Source organism: Chionomys nivalis, chromosome 4, assembly GCF_950005125.1.
Source record: "Chionomys nivalis chromosome 4, mChiNiv1.1, whole genome shotgun sequence".
In the NCBI taxonomy this organism is placed as follows: Eukaryota; Metazoa; Chordata; class Mammalia; order Rodentia; family Cricetidae; genus Chionomys; species Chionomys nivalis.
In genome coordinates this window covers 115,113,902-115,130,631 of record NC_080089.1, presented here as the reverse complement: position 1 = coordinate 115,130,631, position 16,730 = coordinate 115,113,902, and the positions used below count along the sequence as shown (strand labels likewise).

At 47.0% G+C, this 16,730-nt stretch overlaps 1 protein-coding gene across 1 annotated transcript; it reads left to right on the top strand.

The window, feature by feature from the left end:
• Window positions 1-5,191: 5,191 nt before the first annotated feature.
• Window positions 5,192-14,886, top strand: LOC130873591 (solute carrier family 22 member 14-like). Its single transcript, XM_057768426.1, has 10 exons — window positions 5,192-5,701; window positions 6,743-6,846; window positions 7,060-7,214; window positions 8,045-8,213; window positions 10,090-10,210; window positions 10,448-10,545; window positions 10,843-11,057; window positions 12,326-12,434; window positions 13,835-14,029; window positions 14,586-14,886. The coding sequence occupies exons 1-10, from the start codon at window positions 5,192-5,194 to the stop codon at window positions 14,884-14,886; spliced, it is 1,977 nt and encodes a 658-aa protein (XP_057624409.1).
• The last annotated feature ends 1,844 nt before the right edge of the window (window positions 14,887-16,730 follow it).

Genomic DNA, 16,730 nt, shown 5'->3' with positions numbered 1-16,730 from the left:
TGAGGAAAAGGTATATTCTCTTGTTGCGTGTTGCAGAATTTTATGAATGACAATAGGTAAAGACCCTTCAGATGTGGCCAGGGGCGGCACATGGCTTTAATCCCAGCACTCAGGAGGCAGAGGCAGGATCTCTGTGAGATCTGGGCCAGCCTGGTCTACAAAATGAGTTCCAGGACAGGTAGAGCTACATAGAGAAAGCCTGTCTTGTAAAGAAAAATAAAGAATTAGATTGTCAGCTTTGAAATGTTTTTGTATTTGTGTGTATGTGTGTGTGTGTGTGTGTGTGTGTGTATGAGTGTGTATGGGCGTATGTGTGTGAACGCCAGAAGATAACATGTGATCTCCTCAGAGCTTCCCAACTATTTCTTTTGGGGGTCAGAGTCTCTCTGTGTCTGGTGCTTTCATTTTTTTCTTAGCTAGACTGGAAACCGTAAAATCCCAGCAATACTCCTGTCTTCACCCATCTTGTATCTGGGGTGCAAACATGTTTGCCTGGCTTGTTATGTGGGTGCTAGGCTCATAACTTCAGTCTTCGGGATGTGTGCCAAGCACCCTGGACCATGGAAGCTTTCCAGTAAGCCTCCCCACCCCCATTCTTGAGACAGAATCTTGTTCTATAGCCAAGGCTAGCCTTAAACTTGGGATCCTCCCACAACAGAGTTTTGGGATGGCAGGTTTGTACCCCCCACAGGTGGCAAGATAGAGCTCCCAAGCAGTGTTAGTCTATATCATTGCTAAATACATTTTACCTCTTAGAGGAATTCCATTAGGGCCTGCAGTGGTGGCTCCGTGGCTAGGAGCATGTTGCTGTTAGAGGATCCAAATTCTGTTCCTCGGGCCAGCACTGAGGGGCTCACAGTCCAGCTTCAGGGTGTCCCACACCCGCTCTGGCCTCTGAAAGCACCTGCACACACACAAACACACCACACACAGACACATACCTCCACACAGATACGTGTACACAATTAAAAGTCAACCTGAAGGGCTACAAATGTCATCGCCGTGTCGGAGCTGTGGTTCCTCTCTGCCCACTTTGTCTGAAGTATTTGAAGGGGGTTAGTAGGCTCAGATAGTTTAAGAGTTTTATTATATTCTGAAACTTCTTGGGTGGAGGGGAATTTCAAGACAGGGTTTCCCAGTAGTTATGGAGCCTGTCCTGGAACTCACTCTGTAGACCAGGCTGGCCTCAAACTCAAAGAGATCCACCTGTCTCTGTCTCCCAAGTGCTGGGATTAAAGGCGTGTGCAACCACCGCTCAGCTATATTCTGAATGTTTTATCTTAAGGTAGTAAATCTCTCTATTCCTAGTTATGTTCAATTTTGGTATTTTTCTTGTTTTCCAAAGATTTTTATATTATGTAAGCGAGTTTTTTTGTGTGCATGTATGCCTGTGCACTTTCCATATGTGTGCAAGGTCCACAAAGACCAAACAGGGTGTCAGATCCACCGGGACTGGAGTTACAGATGGTTGTAACTGCCGTGAGGATGTTGGGAACCAAACCTGAAGCCTTTGCAAGAGCAGCCAGTTCTCTTAACTGCTGAGCCACCTCTCTGGTTCCTTTAGCATTTATCTGAGTAATTTAGCCGTATCCACTTCCTTTTGATACTGCACCAAATACAACATTCCCATTACTCTCTACCTTTTCTTGTCCTGGTGCCTTAAACGAGTCTTCTTACAGGGTGACCTAATTGTCATCTACGTCAAGACATTTCAATAAGAGGAGAGGACCAAGGTGACTTCCTGTGACAGCCCAGAAGATATAAACAAGGTACGTTCCAAGAACACTGGGAAATGTTAACAACCCTTTTAAAACATAGCATGGATTTGATATTTTTTTTATTTTTAACTTATTTTATTAACATTTTAATTAATGCAGATTAGTTATGTATATTTATAGAGTATAGCATAGCTCTTTAAAACCATATATAAATAGGTAATCATCAGGCCAGTCTTTAACATATCCGCTATCTCAGACATAACATTAATTCTTAGCCTTGGGATTATTCAAAGTGCTATTGGCTACTTAGTCTATTGATTGTTGTCTACCATAGTTATTCTGCGGTGCTACAGAGCATCAGATGGTATTATTCTTCGATCCAGCTGGACCCCTCTTCCTATTAACCATCATCTCCCCACCCCTGCCCCTGGCTTGTCAAGGCTCTTGTAAGCCACTACTTATTTCTTTGAGATCAATTTTATCTTCCGCACAAATGAGAATACAACACAGGGTATTTGTCTTTGTGTATATGACTTATTTCGCTCAGCAGAGTGCCCAACTCTTCTATTCATGTTTTTTTTATTTCCTTTTTTTTTTTTTTTTTTTTTTTTTGGTTTTTCAAGACAGAGTTCCTCTGTAGCTTTGGATCCTGTCCTCGAACTAACTCTGTAGATCAGTCTTGCCTCAAACTCACAGAGATCAGCCTGCCTCTGCCCGCCGAGAGCTGGGATTAAAGGCATGTGCCACCACCACGCAGAATTCTGTCCATGTTTCTACAAATGACAAAATGTTGGTTTTTAATGTCTGAATGGTATTCTACTGTACATATATATATGGAAGAGAGATAGGTGATAGATAAATTATAGAGATGATAGGAGATAGATATATAAGTTATAGATGATAGGTAGACAGATTAATTATAGATGATATGTAGATAGGCGATAGTTGATATATAGATTGGTGATTGATAGATGAATAGATAGTTAATAGATGATTGATAGATATGTTATAGATACAAATAGATGATTATACGTAGGTAGGTGATAGATAGAGAGATAGATAGATAGGTGATGGATAGATAAATAGTAGATAGATAGATAGATAGATAGATAGATAGATAGATAGATAGATAGATAGAAAGGTGATAGAGAGATACATAAATAGATGATAGATATAGGTAGGTTATAGATAGATAGATAGATAGAGAGATAGATAGATAGATAGATAGATAGATAGATAGATGATGGATTGATTGATAGATAAATAGGTGATGAATAGATAGATAGATAGATAGATAGATAGATAGATAGATAGATAGATACATATAGGCAGATCAATTCTGTCACAGTGGCCAAATAGCTGATAGAAGCAACTTAAAGGAAGAAAGGTTAGTTTTGGTCAAGGGTTGAGACCTTCTAGTCCACTCTCGTGGGAAGGGCATGGTGGAACTTGTGGCATTGGCTAACCACGTTGCTTTAGATCTGTAGCAGATGGCAGCTAGAAGTAGGGGTCCGGCTACAACCTTCAAGGATTTGACCCTAGTGGCCTCCTTACACCAGCTGAACCCCAGCTCTGAAGGCTCCTCAGACCTCAGAAACAGCACGGATTTAAAAGTTTTGACAATGAATTTGAGCTCACTTTTCCAGTTATGGTTACTGAATTCGCTTTGTCTGTGTGTCTTCTTCCTTAGATTGAACTGATTTCCCTTTTGTAAACACTTATCCACCCATTAAAGTAACTGTAAATCTGTAGTAGGCAGGGTAGCTCCAAAGCCTTCTCCTTACATGCTTTCTCAGTCACAGGAAGTGCTGAAAAATATAGGTGCCTTCGCTTCCCAAATAGCATATGTACACACACACAGACACATGCACATGCACACACACACACACACACCACACCCTTGGAGGCCAGAGAGGTCGTTGGATCCCCTGGAGCTAGAATTCCCTGTGGTTGTGAACCACCTGGCACGGATGCTGGGAACTGAACATCAGTCCTTTGTAAACGCAGCGTGTGCTCTTACCATTGGGCCATGTCTGCCACCCCACCGTCCTCTTTCCTCCTCCATAGTTTGACAGTCCCCTTGTTTCTTAGAAGAATCCATATTTGAAATTCTTGTACAGGCTTGTCATTTTGATTGACCTGTGTTTGCATCGCAGGCGGTCTCCCTGAGATCTTTTGTCAATTCCATCAGATTAGGCATCTTGCTTCTATGCCCACTTAGTTCCCGACTGGCAATGCACATCTTTATTCTACCCTGGTTCTTCACACACCGCATGCAGGCTGGCTGTGCTCTCCATTCTCCTTTGGCTGGGCTTCAGCATCCTTCCTTGCCCCTGGGGTCCTAAGACTTAATTACAGTGTGTTTAACCACGAGTTTCTGCCATTGTGCTTGAGAGAAGCTTTGGGTTTTCAATATTGATTTATGGTTTTTAAATTTGAGAAAAAAAATGATTGTTGATTGCCTTTTCTGTTTCTCTTTCGAATTTCTGCTTAGGCCCATGCCACCGTTCACCTACCAAATCTTATTCCTGCCCCACGTGCTAGCTGCACATTCCAGCTAGCTGACTCTCAGGATTGAATATTTGTCTAACTTCCCTTCTAGTATTTTTATTTCAAGCAACCTTCTACCCCTTCTTAGACTTAGAAGTTAACCTGGGCTGTGAGCTGTTCTCATCTCATAGTGCCTTGCTTCTCAGACACAATGTTTGTTTGCCATTGGTGTTTGAGAATCTTGCATCCTCTGTTTGCAGAATGTTTCCACAGAAAAAGGGACTGCAGCATTCCCAACCCATAACCTCCCTAGTGCTGTGGAGGGGTTTTTGCTCCAAACACAGGGTTAGGCTTAGAGTCTGCTCCTTCCTCTATCCCAAGGCAGTGTCCTGAGTACTGCTCACACCTCCCTGCCCTTGCCTGCTGCACTGCTTTGTCTCCATGTGGCTGTCTCTGCCCCTTGTGCTGTGTTCCACAGTCCAGCCCTGGCTTCCAAGCCTTCTGGTAAGGGCACCAAAGCACTGCCTTTGGCCCCTCCCTCCAGTCCTTCCTGCTGCTGATTCAGGTGTTTATCTTACTTCATTGTTTATTTACTTATTTGAAGAAGGGGATCCCTGGAGTTCCCAGCTGCCTTGGAAATTCCAGTGCTGCCTCAGGTGTGTGAGGAGCTCCCTGTGAGGGAGCTGTCAGTCAGAGAGCTGCTCAGGTGTGTGAGGAGCTCCCTGTGAGGGAGCTGTCAGAGAGTTCCTGGCATTCACAGGGAGAACGTTCTCTAAAACATCCAAAATATCCATTGCACTGAAAATTGAATAGTTGAGCCAGGAGGAATGGATTATTCTAAATAAGAGACTTTGGAAGACCAGGAAGGGACCATGTACTCACTGATCCAAGGCAGAGGGTGTTTTCTGTTCCTTGGCTCCCATCCTGGGATCTGATGACGGGGAATGGTGACAGGGGACTGAACATCAGCCTTTCTTGAACAGATGGAAGAACACGATTCTGAGTCTGCATTTGGAACCCAGGATTCCAGGAGCACACTCCGGCATGAGATTTCCATTCCTTCCCATTCCTGGTCCTTGGAGATGTTGTTACGCAAATTGAAGGCCACAGAGCTCAAGAGGGATGACAAGCTGGCCAGTCTTCTGGATGCTGTGGGGGAGTTCGGCACATTCCAGTGGAGGCTGGTGGCCCTCACCTTGATCCCCTATGGCCTGCTGTCCTTCTTCATGTTCTCAGATAGCTTCGTGCTCACCGCCCAGAAACCCTACTGTAACACCAGCTGGATCCTGAAAGTGGGTCCCAACCTCTCAGTGGCTGAGCAGATGAACCTGACCCTGCCTCGAGCACCCGATGGCAGTTTCCAGACCTGCCTCATGTATGTACCAGTGTCGTGGGATCTCGATTCTATCATCCATTTTGGCCTCAATTATACAGAAACATGCAGATATGGATGGATCTACCCTTATGCTGAGAAGCGCTCCCTGATCAATGAGGTATGCTTTTGTCTCGTGTTGTGTTGACTATGGCTACCCAGAAAAGGAGACAGAGACAGGGGGCAATTGGCCTGAGCACATTCTGTATGGGAGCACCAGAAAAGAACCTGGGGTTCTTTTTTCCAAGCCCTGTGCCCTCCCTGTCTTAGGCAGGAAGCTAGAGTGCATTTTGGTGTAGAGACAGGCTTGCCACCTGTCCAGAGAATTGCTTATCATGTCGTGGCCCTTGTCTTCCAGTCAAGGAGAGACCCTTAGATGAAGGGCCCTTAGATGGGGCATAGGTAGCTGTGTATAGGGTGGTTTACTCTGTTACCTCTGTATTCTCTTTCACATCTGGCAGACCTTGGACTAAGCCTGGGTTGAGGCCGTAGAGGCACAGGGCAACGGGTACGGGTCAGGAGGCAACCAAGCAGGATGCACAGAAGCTACACATAGAAAAGAAAAAACTTGTGTTGGGCATTTCTCACAGGACTTCTTACCTTGAGTGAAATCCGGGTCCTTTTAGTCCATGGGAAGTTCTCAGTTGTAGCCCAGGACCAATATTCGTACCTGTGTTTAGTAAGTCCCCACCAATGTCCTTTCTGGCCCAATGTCTTTGCTTCCTTTCTCTTAGTCAGATCCAGGATCTACCAGGTGCCGGACAGACGGAGTCCAGGGATAACAGAGTAAAGACACTGCATAGAACTACCTGTCCCTTTCACTGAGTGTCAGTCATCTGCTCGAGGCAGCGGTTGTCAGCCTATGGGTTGCAACACCTTTGGAGGTCAAACAACCCTTTATATGGGTCTCATTTCAGATATACTGCAAATCAGTTATTTACACCATGACTAATAACAGTAGCAAAATCAGTTATGATGTGGCAGCAAAATTATTTTATGCCTGGGGTCACCACAGCATGAGGAACTGTATTAAAGGGCCGCAGTCTTAGAAAAGTTGAGAATCACTGACCTAAGGGTTCTCCTCGGGGTCAATCTCAGTCTCTTTTCCCCAAGGGCTAGGTCTGTGTGGAGTCTGTGAACAATGCCCTTGTCTAACCTGCAGTTTGACCTGGTGTGTGGCAATGAACCAAACAAGGAGAACATGCAGACTGTGTTTATGGCGGGCTTCTTGACAGGGTCTCTCTTCTTTGGGTTCTTATGTGACAAGTAAGTATCCTGGGGTTCCCACTGATTCCTAGGACAACCTGCACCTTTCTTAGGGGATTGCATAACCCATGAACTCTAAATGAATCTCAATCTGGGGAAAGCAAATGGAGGGATGCTCCAAAGCCCTAGGTAACCAAGAGCCTGGCCCAGGTGCACCACTGTGGCTGCCCTGGATGTGTGACCCTTGGTGGCATCTCCTCCTCACACCCACAGGATAGGCCGCTATCCCGTCTTCCTGATGTCACTGGCAGGCTTCCTCTTCTTTGGCTTCGGAACAGCCTTTGTGAAAAGTTTTAACCAGTATCTGTTCTTCCGCTTCACTGCAGCCCAGGCAGGTGTGGGCTACGCCATCAGCAGTGCGTCTTTAGGTGACTGACTCGCATGGGGCAAGGTGGGATGGAGATAGGTTCAGTTCAAGTGGGAGCAGGAGCCAGATCTACCTGGCATGGACAGGCTAAAACCTAGTGGGGAAGGAATAAGAGGCTCCCCTCTTGGCTGTCCAGGGGTGTGAGGGAGTCAGAAGGGAGTTCCCCTAACCCTAATCACCCATAGTATTCTCCTGTATGCCAAATGTTCCTGCTCCTGCTACTTGTGTAACCTGCACCTTGAGAATCAAGGGAGCTGCTAAGCCCTCTATTGCTTTGTTCCTTTCATCCTGAGCCTCACAGAGTTAGCCAACTTGTTCAGGGCCACACAGCAGGACGGAGCTGAGGCTTCTACCTCAGGAGCTGTGTGATGCTAACACCTGAATGCATATACAGCCATACCTGACTCAAACATATTTTCCTGAGGCTCTCTGACTCCTCTTCCCATGGAAGCCAAAGGGAACTACCCCTCTACAGAGCCTCAGGCCATTGAGGTCAAAGCAACAAAGCACTCCAAGATGGGTGGTTTCTGGTCTCAGCCCACGTCAGACCCCTTGAGAGGCCCTGAACAAGTTAGGCAGAAGTTTTAGAGGGAGTGGTTGGGAGCAGAAGAAATGGAAGGGCATGTGTGGGTCTGAGGAGTTTCATCAAGAATTGGGGTGTGTGGTGGGAGATGCAGACAGTCCAGCTCTGAGAAAGATCTGGAACAGGCAGAAGATACTGTCTGCTCTGAACTCACGTCCAGGGAAGGCGGGGGCATGCCAGCCAGCTCCATGAATGCCAGCCCGGGGACTGCAAACTGACCACATTTTGTTCTCATGTGCTCTGCACAGTCATGGAGTGGCTTGTGGGCGAGCACCGGGCCCATGCGATCATCCTGCAGCACTGCTTCCTGGGATTAGGGATCATTTTCCTGTCAGGAGTTGCCACCAGGGCTTTCCACTGGAGGCTCGTGTTCCTGATGGCTGGTGCGCCCATGTTTCCCATCGTCTCCAATATCTGGTGAGTAAACCAGTATGGAACATACACGGGGGGAAGGGGGGATCTCATAGGTGGAAGTAAATGGGTGCACGGAAGTGGGTGGGCGGATCATGACCTGAGAAGGAACCAAAGCCGTTTTCCTCCCTCAGTGAAGAACCTGAGAGGTGGTCAGACAGTGGGAGTGATAGAGGTCCAAAGACAGGCAAGGGCCAAGGTTAAAGCCGTGAGACCGAAATTTTGGGATGGCCATGGTCACCTTCTTGAGTTGAATTTACTGGAGGAGAGCCGGAAGCATGAGCCATGAGTTGAAGCTGAGTATATGGTGTCCCCCAAGAAATGACCCTTCAGGGGAAAAGGGAAAGAGGTTCTTGTGGCTAGCTGAGGCATGGTCAAGTTGTTTGTGGTTTTTAGATATGGGGACAACAGACAGCAATCTAAGGTGGGGCTGTGACGGTACCATCATGTAACAGAGCGTGGAAAAATAAGGACGGGGGACAGCAATGTGTTGGCTGTCTGAAGAGAGGGGAGTCAAGTCTGAGAAGGAGCTATGAGAGAAGAAATGTGTGTGATCTAACTGCCTTTATAACCTTTGGATGAATATTGTAACTTTCTAAGCTTCCTGAGGTGTATTCTCCTTCTTCTTTTTCTCCTCCTCCTCCTCCTCCTCCTCCTCTTCCTCCTCCTCCTCCTCCTCCTCCTCCTTTTTCTCCTCCTCCTCCACCTCCTCCTCTTCCTCCTCCACCTTCTCCTCCTCCTACTCCAGGAGAGAGTATTTCAATTTGGAAGACATGACTGCAATAATAAGGATATATTAATTACAATTCACATTCCTACGATGAAATCCCTGCCAAAAGCAACCTAAGGAAGGAAGGAAGGTTTATTTTTGATTGACAGTTACAGGGTACAATTCATCATGGCAGGAGCTAAGGCAGTTGGCATATTGTATCCAAGTCAGTAGGTAGCGGCAGAGAGGAGAGTGGAAGAGGGAGGAAGGAGAGCTGATCTTCAGCTCACTCTCTCTTTTTTATTCAGTCTGGGAACCCGGCCAAAGGGATGCTGCCCCCATTTAGGGTGGCTATCATCAGCTCAACTAACCTAATGTAGAAATTCCTTTACAGGCATGCCCAGAGGCATATCTCCTAGGTGACTGTGTGTTGACTGGGGTTTCTGTCCCACCCCAAAGAAATACACCGAAGTCTACATTAATTATAAAACTGATTGGCACGGAGGTTCAGGCTTCTTATTACCTCTTATAACTTACATTAGCCCATTATTCTTGTCTATGCTAGCCACATTGCTTGGTACCTTATTCAGCGAGGCAGTCACATCTTACTTCTGTGACTGGGTCATGACTGCAGAGTCTGCTTCCTTCTTCCCTACAGCAGTGTGTAGAAGGGAGTGGATACTGGACTGTTCAACTGCCTCTCTACCACCTTCAGAGTGAACTGGTTTCGTTAACCCTTTTCATTTTATTGCTACAATCCCAGGCCAAAGAATGCTTGCTGTAGGTCACCCTAGCATTTCTGCTTCATGGTGGGGGTGGTCATGTCAAGCCTGACAAGGATTAGCTACACTATAGTTTTCAGAGAGTGGGCATGGAGCATGATGTGACTCAGGCATGACCTTGAACTTGGAAAGCAGAACTGGGAGGTGATTGGGGTAGTTAAAGAGACCACAGGGCAAAGGGATCAAGAGACTGACTATTATCACTAAGCAGTGGGGTTTATGGAGGCTTGAAAGAAGGTTTGGCTGCCACCAAGGAGCAGAAGGCATCTTGAGGTTGGTGGTGCCTAAAGGTTCCTTGGTCACATGCTGATACAGATGGCCACAGCTGAGGCATCTCAGCTGAAGTTGGGGCATCCTGGAATTGTGAAGTGAGAGAGAGGTGGTCACACAGGTTTGTCCGAGAATCCCCACAGTGGCTGATGATCAAAGGGAAGGTGGACGAGGCCAAAAAGGTTCTGTGTTACGCAGCTGAGGTGAACAAGAAGACCATCCCTTTAAATCTACTGAATGAGGTAAGAAGCCTTGGACCAAGGGTGGGGCCATGGCTGCAGACTGTGGGAAGGCCTCTTTCCTCATCCTTTCATGGGATCTTAGTCTACTGCTTCAGAATGATGGCAACACAACTGAGCCCTGTCTGCCAAGGCCAGAGAGTGGCCATCATTGGGGGAGGGGCAGGCCTTGCCTGGTGTTTGTGGGCAGAGAGCAAGCTGGAGTCTTATCTGCCATTGGCTGGCTTTGTTGTTTTGTAGCTGCAGCTGCCGGCAAAGAAGGTGAAGAAGGTCTCCATCCTGGACTTCCATACCAATCAGCAGCTTTTCATGGTGGTCTTGACCATGGCCTGTGTGTGGTGAGTGGCTGGGGCTGGCTTTAAACTCAGGAATGGCATGGAGGTTGATCAGGCCGAGAGCCAGGCCTGTCTCGGTCATTCCTACCACACACGTCTTCTCTCTGCCTCCGTTCCATTCCTCCTACACTCAATCCTCCTTCCCCTCCTTCTTCCTCCTCTCCTCTCTTCCTCTTCCCCTTTCTCTTCCCTCCACTTTTTTCTCCTTTCTCTTCTCTTTCTCTTTTTTGCTGTTCCTCCCACCTCTCTATCCTCCTCCTCCTTTCTCTCTCCCTTGCTTTTTTTGTTCTTCTGTTCCAGGTTTTCCATCAGTTACAGCTATTTCACACTGAACCTCAAGTTGAAGGATTGTGAGATAGAGACCTACCTCATACAAATAATCCCAGGCATTCTGGAAGTGCCAGCACGGCTGTATTGCATTGTTCTATTGGAGAATTTTGGGAGAAAGTGTACCCTCTTCGTGAACCTCATTCTGGCTACCATCTCGTGTTTCTTCCTCCTTTTCCTTACTCAAGGTACAACCTGCCAAGAAGGCTGCCTCCAGTCTACTCTCTTCCGGGGCTTTCTAATGTGTCTTGGCTGGCTAGAAAGCACGTGGTAGGTGGCTTCCTGCATGTATCATTATCCCCCTCCCCAGGAAACCCATCCCCCAAGACAGTAGTATCCACATTCAGAGTCCTGAGAGAGGAACTCAGGCTATCCCCAAAGTAGTTATCCTTGTATGTGAGGGCAGGCAGTCTCTGGGACTCCATTCCAGGCCACACCGGAAGCAGATCTAGTGGGTAAATGAGAATAGATGGTGGCAGAGTCTTCTTTGAACTCACGCCCCAGGCCGTGCCTCTCATATGCAGCCTTTGATAGGCAAGCATTCCCGGCTACCTATGTTGTCTAGGATAATCTATTCATGGGACATCGGGGTGGTGGCATACTGGACCTGTGCCAATATTCTTGCTCAGAGGGCTTTCCCAGGGTCTCGTTGCCTGGCTCCTGGTGTCTGGTATTATTGCCACCAACTCAAAGATCCCTGGGCAGTGAACCTGGGTCAGTCTGTGGGGCCAGAGTGCACAGAGCTATGGTGCCCCACCAATGGCCAAGGCCTAGTGGGGGGCTGCAATGCATGCTTCCAGAAGGAGCCCCCTTCTTTCAGAGAAACTCTTGGCATCTTTCTGACATTATCAGATATTGATTAGCTACAACAAAATGAAACTTTCTTAGGTTTCTATAGCCTGGTGTTTATTGGTATTGACATTATTGCTGCTTTTTCACAGAGCAGTGAATCTAGCTGGCAGATTTACAGATCTCATGTGTGGGCAAGAAACTAGGCATAGGATTCTGGAGATAGAAGTCTGAGGGTTGGAGGCATGGCTCAGTATTTGAAACACTTGCTGCAGAGACATAAAGAGTTGACTTTGGTTACCCTGCACTCAGGACAGTATGTCTCATAGTCTGCCTCTTGGGGAGAAAGAGACAGGAGAGTTTCGGGTTTGCTGCCCAGCTAATCTCACTGAATCAGCAAGTTCCAGGTTCAGTAAGAAACTCTACCTCCCACAAATAGGGTTTGGCCTGCCCCAAGCCCTGTTCAACTCTCCCATGGTAGTAACTTCAGGACTTACTGGGCCTACGCAGATCAACTCTTCCTCTGGCTGAATGTCTGAGTCTGCTGGCTAGGTGACTAAGTGGTAGGGGTGGGCCATTCAGTTGCCTTTGGTAAGGGACTGAGAGAAGGCTGGATGGACCCAAAGGTAGCGTGGCTAAGACTCAGGGCCATGCTGTCTTCACCCAGAGCTGAAGTCGACGACAAACTTGATGCTTGTGCTTGGACAGTTTAACATGGCAGCCAGTGTCACTGTGTTCTTCATCTACACCTGTGAGCTCCTCCCCACTGCCCTCAGGTATGGAGTGTGGTGGGCTGAGGGGAAGGAGAGGGATGGGACAGTGCCAAGACAGCATTTGCCATAAAACAGTCGCTGTGTGAAACACGGTGTGCATTGGTTGGCTCACTCAGCTCCTGTCAGAAAACAAAACCCAAATGCTGTCCATCATCGACCTTCTTCCAGTTGACAAAGCCAAAGTCAGGAAAGGCCCTGTTGTCAGTCATGCACAGCGGGTAGCAGAGCTGGCATTTGTAAGGGATGATGTCTTAGTTTCTTTATATGTCACTGTGATCCAATAACCGTGGCAAAAGTAACTTACAGAGAGGGAGTGTATCCTGGCTCTCAGTTCAAGGAAACAGATCATTTATGGTGGGGCAGGCAAGGCAGAAGGGGCTAGAAGCACCTGACTCCGTGACAGCACAGTCAGGAAGCAGCGATGCTTGCATGCATGCCCTGTCACTGCTTGCTCCCTTTCCCCACTTGCATAGTCCAGGATCCCTGCCAAGGGAATGGTGCCGCCCATAGTAGGGAAGGCTTCCCAGCCCAGGTAACCTGATCCCCTGCAATCATGCTCAGAGGTCAATACCCAGGTGATTCTAGATTCTGTCCGATTGACAAGGAATAATGACCATATCGTGGGGTCTGACTCTAGACCCTGCCTGGTTCCTGGTCCTCAGTTCTTTCTATTGCTGTGGTAGATGCTGAGACCAAAAGCATCTGGGGAAAGGAGGTTTTGCTTCACCTCACAGCACACCTTCATGGGGAATTCAGGAGAGGATCCTGGGGACAGGAACTAAATCTGAAGCCATGGTGGAATGTGGCTTCCATGCTCGTTCCTCGTGGATTCTTCAGTTTGTTTTATTATATACCCCAGGACCACCTTTCCCAGGGATGGCACAGCTCACAGGGAGCTGGTCCCTCCAACATCACATCATCAGTCAAGGAAATGCCCTCACACTTGCCCATAGGTAAATCTGAAGGGGACTTTTTTTCTCAACTGAGGCTCTCTCTTCCCAAATGACTCTAACTGTGCCAAGATGACAAAACTAACCAGCCCACACCAGGTACCTGTAATGAGTTTGGGTTACCGTGAGGTTCTGCCTCTTCTCCCAAGGAGTTCCTGGTGATAGATTCCCCATCTTTCTGACCCCAGAGCTGATGTTTCCTCATGTGAGATCATACACCATTATGATGTTTACATGATTAATAACCTTTGACTCTGGATATCCATGAAATGCAGCTCAGGAGAAATAACTACCCCTCTTAAGTCTATAAAGAACTAGGTTCTTCCAGGTCACACACTGGGATGGAACGGGGTAAAGAGCAGAATGTATGACTTTAGGTAGCTTCTCTCTTTCACTGTACCCAGCCTCTGAGCCTCAGAAGTCTTCTAAACCAGTTCTCAACTCTGCTTTCAGGTCTACAGGTCTGGGAATGGTGTCTCTATCCTTCTCAGCTGGAGCCATCACAGCTCTGGCTGTCTTCCACAATATCAAAACACAGCTGCATGTTTTCTTCTGCTGTCTCTCTTGCATTGTGGCCTTGTGCTTCTCCTCCTTCGTGCCAGAAACAGGAAACCAGCCTTTCTGTGATAGCATGGACTACCGTTCAAGGTAGATGAATAGGGTCTGCTTGTCACAAGTGCTGGGAAATTAGAGTATGCCAGATATTGTCCATCCCAATGACAGATCACCCTGTTCAAAGCCGTCTCCCCAGGTCTTCTGGATATGATCACTGGCCTGGGTCCAGCTTAGGTCCTGCCAGTTCTCCCCCTCTGTTTGGCTTTCCTTGCTCATAGAGCCTCCCTTTGCCCTGCCCCATATGCCTGTCTAGACTGGGGTATTATCCTTGGAGACAAGGGAACTAAGGTGACATAAATTCTTTCAGTGTTAGGACCTTTTCTCCTGAAGGGTGTTTGAGAAGATTAAACTTAATTGTAAAAGATCCATCATGTGGCAGGCATTCAGTGAAAGCTGGTGACAGAGACACTGAGAAAATCTCCAAAATTCTGGGAAAGAAAGTTATCTAGTGGGGTCAGGAGATGGAGTCAGCCTGATCCTGAAGATCCAAGACCAGGCTTAGCTGGGGACTGTGATGAATGAGAAAGCCCATCTCTCCTAGAAGAGGTTAGGATTGAAAATGTCTCCTGGTTTTTCTCAGCACCAACAGAGAGTCTATTGACTCCAAGAGGAAAAGCCAGGATGTCACTGCAATGATGCTATCTGAGGAGTCAATGTCTGACATCTCGATTGACGAAGTGGCAAAAAATACCATTCTCAATGTCCTGCCGCTAAAATCAGAAGCAAGCGGCTTCTCTGACACCGACTTGAAGGAACCCAGCAACACGATTAACAAAGTGGCAAAGATTACCATTCTAAACACAATGCCTCTAAAATCAGAGACAAGTGGGTTCTCCAACACCGACTTGAAGGAACCCAGCAATGGGGAGGAACCCAGTCCAGAGCCCTGAGGGCCAAGTTCCCCAGTACACTGTGGAGTTTACTGCCTGGGTTGAGGGACATGGATTAAAAGTTTCAAATTCTAGGCCTACTCTGGCTTGTGGGGAGAATCAGTCCTTCTCGAAGGCTAGCCCTCAGGAGCTAAAAATAGCCCCTTGTATCGGAGGAGTTAAGTTGTGATTTATTCAATAAAATATCATGTTGTCCTTGAGATGGTTAGGTCAAAGTTGTAACGACAACCCAGAGGATGCAGCCTAGACAGGTATGGGGTGGTAGTTAGGTAGGTAACCAAGGCTTTTCAGGATCTTTGGCTAAATCCTCAGGGACAGCAAATAATTCTCTGGATGGAGTGGGTGTGGGGTTGGCAATCTCTCTGTGGTTCAGAGCAAGAACAAGGGTATCAATTATAATCAGGCCCGAGAGCAGAACTGCTCAAGGTCTGGATGAAATGTGAGGGATTACCAAGAACGCCCCTCATATCTTAGGCCAGTCTCACTTTTCCCCCCTTGGTATTCCAAATAAGTATGACGTTAAAGATTACCCACCAGGGGCTTTATCCTGAGAGATGTCCTCTAAGAGCTTCAGGGAAGCTGACCTCTGACCTCCACCACCCCAAGAAAAAGTCCTTGGGACATTTTGTGTTAATTGTCAACTTGACACAATCTTGAATCAGCTGGGGATCATGTCTGCAGGAGAGGATCTCGATCAGGTGAGTTGCCATGGGAACTCTGCCTGCTCTATGTGGTACCCATTCCTTGAGCTGGGTCCTGAACTGCATGCAGAAAGGTTAGCGGAGAAGCAGCCAGTGTGCATTTTCCGTGTCTGCTCTGGCTGTCCTAGAACTTGCTTTGTAGTTCAGTCTGGCCTCAAACTTAGAGATCCACCTGTCTTTGCTTCCTGAGTGCTAGGATTAAAGGTGTGCACCACCACCACCTGGCTAAGAGGCTTCTCTTTATCATTAGTCAGTGACCTAATCTGCACTGGGTACGTTAGACGTGGGTAGCCTGTCTACCCCAGAGGCCCCATCCTTCTTACTCATCAGAGAATGTACACCTTTGCTACATTTGGAATTTGTGTACTCTTCCACATTGTAATCCCAAACTCTATTCCAGAGGGACACTCTTAGTGTTAGCTCCCATATCCAAAGAATGGCTCTGCAGACCAAACCAAGGGGCTCTCTCTGAGAAGACACTTTACTATGCTGTGGGATGATATTCTTGTACACAATAAACATTTGTCACTCATATTGGTTTAATACAATGCTGATTGACCAGTAGCCAAGCAGTAAGTATGGGCAGGGCTACCAGACTAGGAGAGTTATGGGAAGAGAAAAGGCAGAAATAAAATCACCAGCTGATGCAGGGGAAGCACGATGAGAATGCCTTACTGAGAAAAGGCACCAAGCCACGTGGCTAAACATAGATAATTTAAGTTGTAAGAGATAGTCAATAGTAAGCATGATCTAATAGGCCAAACAGTTCATAATTAATGTAAGCCTTTGTGTGTTTCTTTGGTATTGAATTGCTATATGACCAGCTGGGGAAAAACTTCCTTCTATACTATAATCAGTGGCTTCATTTTCAGATGGAAACACAATCACAGTGATTTGAAGAGAGCATTTTTTTTCTGATAGATTGTATACCCTTGAAAAGTTTTCCCCTTCTCAGTGTACCTTTGCACCATTCCATGGATACCTAGTAAAATGAAAACATGTCTGGCAACCCTGTCCACATGGACTGATGAAGAGAAATGGATGTACCATCAATGAGCCACAGCAATGTGATTTGTCCAGGAAGTAGAGGCATATAAATGGGAGGGAGGGAAAATCAGAAAGAACAACCTCTTTTCGGGGTCT

Excerpts from the sequence above, each read along its gene's own strand:
- LOC130873591 (XM_057768426.1), top strand. The coding sequence starts at position 5,192 with ATGGAAGAACACGATTCTGAGTCTGCATTTGGAACCCAGGATTCCAGG. Across the intron at positions 7,215-8,044 it reads CATCAGCAGTGCGTCTTTAG|TCATGGAGTGGCTTGTGGGC; the intron begins GTGACTGACTCG and ends TGCTCTGCACAG. Across the intron at positions 8,214-10,089 it reads CCCATCGTCTCCAATATCTG|GTTTGTCCGAGAATCCCCAC; the intron begins GTGAGTAAACCA and ends GTGGTCACACAG.